Source organism: Lolium perenne, chromosome 3 (genome assembly GCF_019359855.2).
Source record: "Lolium perenne isolate Kyuss_39 chromosome 3, Kyuss_2.0, whole genome shotgun sequence".
In the NCBI taxonomy this organism is placed as follows: domain Eukaryota; kingdom Viridiplantae; phylum Streptophyta; class Magnoliopsida; order Poales; family Poaceae; genus Lolium; species Lolium perenne.
Genome location: NC_067246.2, coordinates 143,051,912 through 143,061,481, shown reverse-complemented (window position 1 = coordinate 143,061,481; position 9,570 = coordinate 143,051,912). Strand labels below are relative to the sequence as shown.

The following is a 9,570-nucleotide window of genomic DNA, read 5'->3' as shown; positions in this document are numbered from 1 at the left end:
GCGCCGGCGTCCGGCGACGTCTCGGAGGTGAAGCCGGACTTGCATATGGAGGTAACTACTCGTTCTGCCCCTTTTTTTCCTGTGGATTAACGGGTCTACCAGGCTACCTTATCCAAACAACATCATAATTACTTGCTCTGATAATGTTGATACTGGGTAGGTTATGCTCGGGGTTTACTCTGACGTTATCACGGTAGCAACTATGGAGCTTAACTAATGTTCTATGCTGTGCCGTGATGTTTGTTCATTTTGTTCATGTGCTGGATAGTTGCACAAGGATCTCTATTGTACAAATCAGAGGGAGTAGTTGATGTAAATGAACTATGCCTGATTACAAATGCATAACACAAGTTAGAATCTCAAATCATGATAGTGATTCTTAGTTTTTACACTAGGTCTAACCCTTTTAAGTATTTTACTTTTGCAATAGGTACTACTAATTGCATGATATGGTCCACATAACCTAGCTTATAAATTCCATGTTTCGGTACTTTATTATCAAATTTATTTACTGCTCCGTAGGAAAATACAGCAACTTATAAATGTTGATCAAAATCATTTCTATTACAGAATAATAAATAAAGCATTTCTGTATGACATGATTACCATTACTTGTTTGTAATTAATAATAAGGACTTAGGAGTTAGGAGTATACATAAGATGATACAATGAAAGAATGTTAAATATGATATGGATTATTGTTTCCTTTTTGATTTTTTGGTATGCAAACTATTTTGATGACTTTTTCCTTGAGGGGATTAATGTGTGGATTTATCTTTTTGGTATGTAGGTTGGCGAATGGTCTAGGAAGAGGAAGCGGGAGGACGTGGAACCTGTGCCTCCTCCAAACCAGCATGAGGAAGAACACATTCGCCGATGCAAGAAACCAGGAGGAGGTGGTGGAACCTGTGCCTCCTCCAAACCAGCATGAGGAAGAACCTGTTATCGCAGATGCAGCAAACCAGGAGGAGGTGGTGGAACCTGTGCCTCCACCAAACCAGGAGGAGGAAGAACCTGCGATGCCGATGTCGCAAACCAGGAGGAGGTGGTGGTGCCTGTGGATGGTCCATACCAGGACTTGGAGGAATCTGATGGCTCGCTGGAGGTGAGCAATATATTTAGTTGTGTACCCTTCCATCTATTTCATTTTGTTTGGTTTGCATCTGTAATTGTAATTTGTACACATTGTTCTTGTCAAGTATGACTCACAGGATTCTACGGAGCCGGTTGACAGCAGGAACATGGGGTCATTCAAAAGGAAGCTCCTGGAGAAGCTGCATAATGGGGACCTGCCTTTCAAGAAGCGTGGGAAGTACTTCTGTCCATGGCACAGGTCGAAGCCGAAGGGTGGCAAGCTTGATCATCTGAGGCAGCATGCCGAGGAGCTAGCCATCTCTGGCACCTCTAGGCAGATTAGGGTACAAAGATTATGGACTCAGGTGGTGCTCTCTGTCGAGGATGATGCCTAGATGTTGTGGACTGATGTGATGTTGTTGCTTTTGCTTTATGGCGTTGAACTATATCAGTAATGAGTGTTGAACAAAGTTAGTTTTGTAAATAACTAAGTTATTTACCTAGTGTGACCATCTATTATATTGATGGTCTTATTTTGTGAATATGTGTGGAACTAAGTTATGTAATTAAGTATAATGTATGTATTGGTGTGCTGATGCTTAGCTATGTCTTGCCTTTGGAATGATGGTGGTTGCATGTTACATCCATATGCATCATCTGGTGCAACTTGTCATCTGCATAATTGTGCCGAGAAAATTGCTGATGGCTTCGGAATGCTGGTGGTTGCATCTTTGAGCACTTTGCGTCGCCTTGGTTGCCCTCCTCTCACAGTAGCTATGTCTGCACTGTAATGTGCATAGGTGTACCAATTTTATGTTGTAATACAAAATTACAGAATAAAAATATAAATGAGTTGAGTCAGTCGGGCCGCATTAGGATAACTTAATAGTTCCGGTGGCCCAGTGTTACCCAAATTGAAAAGCTAAAAAATAATGGCCTGACGGCCCATCCCGCACCTATATACAAGCTCAACGCTTTCTTATACCCTAATCGTGGGATTGCCTGATAAATTATTCCCATTTTTTTGCCGTCGCCGCCTCAGAACCCTGCGTACCATTGTGGAGTAATCGTCGGTGAGAGGTATGATAAAACCCTATGCATATCCGTCCGGAACTAGATCATCTATCTCCCCTCTGTTGCTCATCTATCTCCCCTCTATTCTCCGTGCGGTTGTTTCTGACAATTGATCAAATTGTCGACAACACATAGATCTCATACATTAGCTGCAGCAATTATTGCCCAGTACATGCGCCATGTTAGATCTGTTTTTCATCTGATGTCCCGGGCCTAATATGCATTCATTTTTGTCATCTATTTGTCGACAACACCTACATTAGCTACAGTAACTGCAATCAGTTTCTCATCTATTTGTCGACAACACCTAGATCTGCTACAGTAACTGCAATCAGATTCTCATCTATTTGTCGACAACACCTAGATCTGCTACAGTAACATGCAGTACTAAAAGATTGAATCTTGTACATTTTGAGGTCATACTATTGAAGTTGTCATGTAACATATGTCATAGATCATCATGAATGTTACATTAAATGCATTTTTTATAACTATGTTTGATCACTCGTAATGGTATGAAGGTGAACATGGACGCTCACGTACCTGAAGTTGTTGCTCCTGGGGATGCGCAGAAAAGAATTACTATGAGAGGTAAGAATGATCCTTCCAACAAAAATGTTTCAGTACATATATTATTGTTCATTACTATCCAAAATTATGCATTCAGGTCCAGGAATTATGGGGAATGCAGATTTTGACTCCTTCTGTGTGTTTGCCAATCTGGTGGAGATGGATGATGAACAACTTGCTAGACTGAAGCGTGTAGTTTGTAAGCACAACCCAAGTAGACCCCTCTATGTCTTCACCATAAAAAATTCAATCATCATCAAGGGCAAAGCCAAAATGGTAATCAATTTTTGAATAAATCATAAGCCATCATTACTGTCCAAGCGTATGTCAAATTTTTTTGCTAACAAATGATTGCTCATTGACTCCTTTTGCAGTACTTCTCAAAGGCCTACACCATGGAGTACATTGTGAAGAATCTGAAATTACCATCCGAAATTCAAGTCTTTTCCAGGAATAGAAAAGTTGCTAAAGTTAGGATGGTCTTGAGCAAAGTAGGGAAAACTGCCATGATTACCTCAAATTGGATGGATGTTGTGAAGCAAAATAAGATGCAAGTTGGTGACATCTACATATTCTGGTTTCGTGGTAGCAAGGAGGGTGGTCTGAAGCTCCTAGTTGATCAACTATGAAATCACCACGTATTTTAAATGCTTACACATGACAACTGTGTCATGAAACATGGACATTAGTGTGTGCTACATATTATGTTTGATTAATTGTTAACGCATGTTTTATTGTCATGACATTAGTGTGTGCTGCATATTATGTTTCAATAATGATTTACGCATGTTTTATTGTCATGAAATAGTGGTGTTTGCTATTAATCGATCACATAAGCACTGCATAAAAAGTGGCATCATCATGCACCAAATCTAGGCCATATTGCGTAGCTTCAAGCTGTGCAGGGCCCGCGTAAAAAGGTAGCCCATTTCGGTGTGTTCCCACATAACGTGATTTAATTTCGGCTGGGCAGTTGCCATTTTTTGTGCAGGGCAGTTCACACCGAGTCATCTTCCCTCCCTTCTTTCTCCTCCTCATTTGCCATTTATTCTGCAGTTGCATTTCCCACCGATTCATCTTCCCTCCCCTTCTTTCTCCTCCTTTCTCCACACCGCCCTCTTCGTCTACCTCTCGAAATGGACCAGGAAAGAGAGTTCAAGAATCACAAAGACTGACATGGATCAGAAAGGGAGGTTAGCAATCGAAGCGGTGACACGGATCAGGAATGGGAGGTTACCGATCACAAAACTGAAATCCGGAAGATTGTCGCACATCAAACTGAGATTGAGGTTGTCTACACCGACGACAACCATAAAGCAGCCGAGATTGTGGACATGTACGAGCAGTGGTTGAGCAAGGATGAATACAAGTTCATGGGCCTGGACTTCGAGTACTGCGACCCGGAGTACAAAGGTGACTATCGGATCGCCGTCGTCCAACTGGCGATGAAAGATCACGTATTGGTCTACCAATGGTCAAGGTATGTATATTTGATTTTTACAGTGGCTCTTGCAAACTTGAAATATGAAACCCGGTTTTACATAACCTCTATCATCTTGATTTGATGCTTCATGCTAGTTCATTTCTGTGATTTGATATTTTTGATGTGGTTACTTAGTTGTTATTTAGTTACTCATGTGCCTGTAGTTATGGTAAATCCCCTCACAAACATAGTACTGTACTCATTCATCTTTAAGGATAAAATCTGAACTTCTAAATCCATTTGAATGTACCGATATGAACCATGATATGTACTTCCATTCAAGTTCACGCAAAAAATGTTAAATGACACGTAGGAATGAAATATTATCACATAATTTCATTGCATTTCACAACTCAATTTCAGCATTTTTTCCCAACAATATTTTACCAGTTAATCTTTTCCATTTTTATGGTGGAGCAGTAGCCAACCGTGGTGTCCCAAACTCATGGATTTCCTACGCAGTGGTGTCCACTTTGCTAGCATCGATATCAGAAATGATAGAATAGCAATGCAGCGAAGTTGGAATATTGAGATACCAATTGAGTACCACATCGATCTGCAGGACTTGTTCCAGCTTGAACGCGACAGGACTGGGATGGCTGACATGGCAGACGCACTCATCGATATGAGCTACAAAGGAATGAAGAAAGAATTCTATCATCTGTCAAGACAAGTTCTGGGAGAAGAATCCCCTCGATGAAATTAATCTGGAGTATGCAGCCAGAGATGGGTTTGTGGCGTACAAACTGTACCATATAATCCGTCAATGCAACTATGGACAGCGCCACCGGCTACCTCCGCAAGCAACACCAACTGCATTGCAACCCAGTTCAACGGGCGGCACAAAGGCTTCTTCATCGAGCAGCAGCAAAGGAAAAGAATTGGCTGGCACCAAGCGCCCAAGTGGGGATGAAGCGTGGACACACACTCGCATCACTGATGGGCATGAATATTGGACTGCCGCGTCCTGGAGTTTTCCCATGTGTTATCAAACAAGCCCTCCTCGTTTTTCGTGGGGGCCACCGGGACGAGTGGCCGAGGAGAAGAAGCCGAAGATAGATTGGAGTGGTGCTGCCCCAAACACACCCTAGATAGATCTATGTTCTGTGAAGTGTGTATGTTGATACTACGGTTTTGTAAATGGGTTGAACTACTTGACTAAATGCAAAGTGTGTGTGTGCACCTGAAAAAATCTTCAACGAAATTGATGTGTGTACGTGAAAAATTCTAGTGTGTGTGAGTGTGTAGCTGAAAAAGGCTACTATGTTGGTGTATGATTCTTTACAAATGCAAAGCGTGTGTCTACACACTGAAAAAATCGCACAACGAAAATGATACCGACTTGGTACCGTGTTTGTGTATGTAGCTTAAATGTTACTTTCAGTGTTTGTGTGCAACTGAAAAATCATCAAGAAATCATGATCAAAAAATATGTACGTGTGTGTCTGTATGTGCACCTCAATAAAACAAGAAACAAGAATATATGATTAAGCAAACAAAATAATAGGATAGCCATATGTCTTGAACAAAACGAAAAAGTATTCATGGTCACTTGACAACATAACATAGTTGATAGAAGGAAAAGCTATTCATGGTCGTGAAACCTTCTTCGGGACTAAAACCTAACCACTCAAACTTTTATCTTCCATTTTCTATGTCTTCTTGTTGATCCTGGAAGCGACGGACCGAATTCTCTCTTTCACCATCTCTAACGTGTTCGAAGGTGATAACATCATTTCAGCGACAATTCGTCTTCGCCTTCCATTAATTTTGATCTAAACAATATTACGAAATATGGGTTAGATGTAACACATTTTTGTTAATCCAAGGGTGTATATACAGACGATTTTTAACAAACCTGTGAAATCTCTGCAGTCATCCGGTCCCCATCCCAATGCTCCATGCATTCCATCACAAACAATCCACAAGAGTTCCTGTTGTAAATGCAAAATCTCGATAATGTTAATCCTCTCATGTATTGATCATAAACTTAAATTGGTGTAACATTAACTCACCCGTCATGTTGCTGCGGCATGTCGTACTCTAATATCGGCCACTTTGAAACGTCGGGATGATTTCCACTCGTGACTTCGTTGGCCACTTGCATGTCATCTCGCAATTTGGCGCCGCTGTAGAGAGATAACAGCTTATGCTAATTTGCGCAATTCAAAGGTGTTACAAGTAATGTGGACAATTTGTTTTTCACTTACAAGTGCCTCAACAGTCTCCAACGTAAACTCTAGAGGATAAAGCGAGTCGAGAACTTGGAATTCTTGCTTCGGTGTGTGCATGACAACGGTCGTCCAGTGTGTATTGCCAATGTTGAGTGGAAAATAAACCTGCAAAAAATTAGAACATATGAAAAAAATGAGATGTCATTCGGCAAGTTTATTAGCAGAGTACTACAATATTTTATAACAATCATATATTACGTACCTTGTCACGGACGGTGTATTCCGTCAACACTCTACCAACCGCGCCAGATCTTACCATCGCGCTATCCATGTTCTTGCTGGATTCTTTGGGTTTGTCTCCCAGCAATTGCCCGGTCTACTAGATATTTTGATCTCCATGCTGGACACAAGAAGCGATCATCCCCAACACGGAGGTTCAAATGCCCAATGTAACCATCAATGACCTGCGAATAACATAATGACATTATATGTTAATAACATACATGTAAATATTAAATGTATGGAATAGATGTATTCTACACACTTACATCATCGGACAACCATTTTTCGTCGAGAACAACACGTAGCCGCTCAGCGTTAACTTCATCGCCCCTGGCACTCCGGTAAACATTCTTTTTTTTGTGCTGGTCTGAGCGAGATGCAAGCTCGAGGAAGACTATAGCTGCGTCTACAAGTTCAGCCGTCAAATCGCATGATGCATCCGGTTTTGCATTTTTATCTGCTCCAGATTTATCATCGAAATTCAGAGCTGCATGCATATGAAAATGATTAGCAAATACAACATTTCTTATAGAGAATATTAAAAATAATGGGACAAATAAACTACCTTTTGTGGATGAACCACGGACTTGACGCTTGGTGCGTCTGTCTAGAGCATAGGGAGATTGAAATTTTTTGGGAATTGTTCGCTTCCTCTTCCCAGCCAACTCATCTTCCTTTGATTTAGATAAGAACTTGCTAATACTTCTTTGCGTCGAGATCAATTTCTGAATCTGATGTCACCGGATCAGCATTTTCAATGATGAACGGATTATCCGGTGTGCTACCAACATCGCCAAATGGCTTTCCTGCTGGAGTACCATTCAGTCCACCAGCCTTGTCAGGTGTGCGCATAGCATCATTTGCATTCTTGGTAGTACCATTCTTAGCAGGCTCCTTTAATTTTTTTTCCAATTTATACGAATAGAATCTCCACCTCCTGCTGAATCGCTCTCTTCCTTGTACATGAACTCTTTTTTATCACGAGGGCCGTTCCGGAAAGAGTTGACATCTTCCTGGTCCTCCATGTTAGCGGAAACCGGTGCGGCTGCTGGTTTGTAAGTCACGCCTTCCTTATTAAACATCTCCAATGTTCTCTGCAACACAAAAATATATAAGTTCATGAACGATTGCATTTTCAATAACAAAAGAAAATGACACAACAATTAGGCGTTTCACCTGAGCACATAAGGCAGGGATGGTAGCCAACATCTTCTGCAATTGTGCATCTAGGTAACCCGTTAAACGATTTATCAGAATTTCCGTCTGACCGTTATCAATGGGTTTTGGAGCCTGTTTCTTTTTTGGAACAGCACTCGCGGGCTTGGCGTTATTCTGATGAGCAGCCACAGGATCTGGCACAACTGGCTCCATCATCCGATACTCTTCAGTGATATTTTCATCAATCTGCACGTTATATAATGCAAGAGTTAAGTACTACAGTTTTGAATTGATTATTTACAAAATTAAGTGTGCCTATTCGTAACACTGAAATTAGTACCTTCACGTTACCACGACCTCGACCATTCTCATAGTCAAAATTGTCTCTCCGCGTGGCAGCTGCTTCATTCCAGTTCCTCATTAGAGGGTGCATGGACAGTTTAGGATTAAATGCACAGTCGCCTTCTAGCGGCTGACATTTTTCCCAGTACAAGTACTGCATGCATGTAAACAAAGGAGAGTAAATTAATTATCTATACGTGAAAAATGCAGTGAGATGTAGTATGCACAACACTCCGACATAAGACCATACATACCTGCAACATTCCTAAGTTCCCTTTTGGCCACTGACGGATTTGTCTACCTTTTCTTACCAGCCTAATGCTATCCAACAGAACCCTAAGAGTGAATGCATTCCAATTGATTTTTGAGATTCGGTTCACATCTTCTACTAGTGCATAGAACTTGTGTGGGACAATCTTCGTCGCCATAGGAGCAAGTACTGTTCCCAGAAGCACTAGCACTACCCTCCTCAGGAAGTCATCATCGGCAAGTTTACTTTTAATGATGTCGTCAATTAATTCGTCGATAACGATGTTACCGGTTGATTTGCTTATGAACTGTGGTGGGATGCGATGCTTCACATCTTCACCTTCCTCGGTAAGTATTTCCCCAGCAGAAAATCCTTCATTAACCAGACCAAGGAGACACTCAACATCAACAAAACCAAGAGACACCACGCCATTGTTCTCTCCTATTTCGAATGTACCAGTGGCAGGGTCAAAAACATCAAGCATGAACCTGGAACAAAAATGAAGATGAATCAATAAGTACTATGCAAAAATAATCCACGAATTACAAATGACATATGAACATGTGATGAAATATTACGTAATATACATGTGAGAAGGTGTACCTGATCAATATTGTACGCATCTTCACAGAAGGAATCATCATCATACTTCTTAAATTAGTTAGAGCTAGTCTAGCACGTTGATCCACGGTAAGACGGGCCATGAGCCTACACTATTTTTCGATGTTGCAGCAAACTTCACCCCTAAGCTCGTCCATTCTATCAAGGAAAAACACTATATTACGAAAGTAATATGTCACGTACAAAAAACTAAATTAAATGTGCAAGAGGGAGACTTGAATACAACATGATTTTACATACGATGCGTGGGATGACATTATTAATTGTACATACGATGTGTGAGATGATATGCTTTCAACAGACAAATCATGGTGAAATTTTATACAAAAAAATTGAGAGCAAACATCTGCCCGGCCTATATATGAAACCCCTCAATAAAATTTACATCTTAAAAACCGATAATTGCAGTGTTTGCTATTTTCATGCTACAAGAGCGATGCATATATAGGAAAATCACGACAAAGGATCGACTGGATCCGACGTATTCGGGCATGAAGTCACGTTAAAGTTTTACTTAACCTAAACGAATTGACTACAGGTGT

At 40.9% G+C, this 9,570-nt stretch overlaps 1 protein-coding gene across 1 annotated transcript; it reads right to left on the bottom strand.

Annotated features, from left to right (window-relative positions):
- Positions 1–5,853: 5,853 nt before the first annotated feature.
- LOC139838012 (ubiquitin-like-specific protease 1A) lies at positions 5,854–6,694 on the bottom strand. The gene is made up of 5 exons (XM_071827363.1): positions 6,638–6,694; positions 6,412–6,540; positions 6,217–6,353; positions 6,060–6,135; positions 5,854–5,976 (listed from the first exon to the last, which is right to left on the bottom strand). Exons 1-5 carry the CDS (start codon positions 6,692–6,694, stop codon positions 5,854–5,856), a joined length of 522 nt encoding a protein of 173 aa, XP_071683464.1.
- Positions 6,695–9,570: the final 2,876 nt, after the last annotated feature.

Bases quoted from the DNA above. Each gene is read 5' to 3' on its own strand.
- LOC139838012 (XM_071827363.1), bottom strand. From the start codon at position 6,694: ATGGTAAGATCTGGCGCGGTTGGTAGAGTGTTGACGGAATACACCGTC. The intron at 6,354-6,411 runs GTAAGTGAAAAA...TGCGCAAATTAG, and splicing joins TGGAGACTGTTGAGGCACTT to CATAAGCTGTTATCTCTCTA. The intron at 5,977-6,059 runs GTTTGTTAAAAA...AATATTGTTTAG, and splicing joins TGACTGCAGAGATTTCACAG to ATCAAAATTAATGGAAGGCG.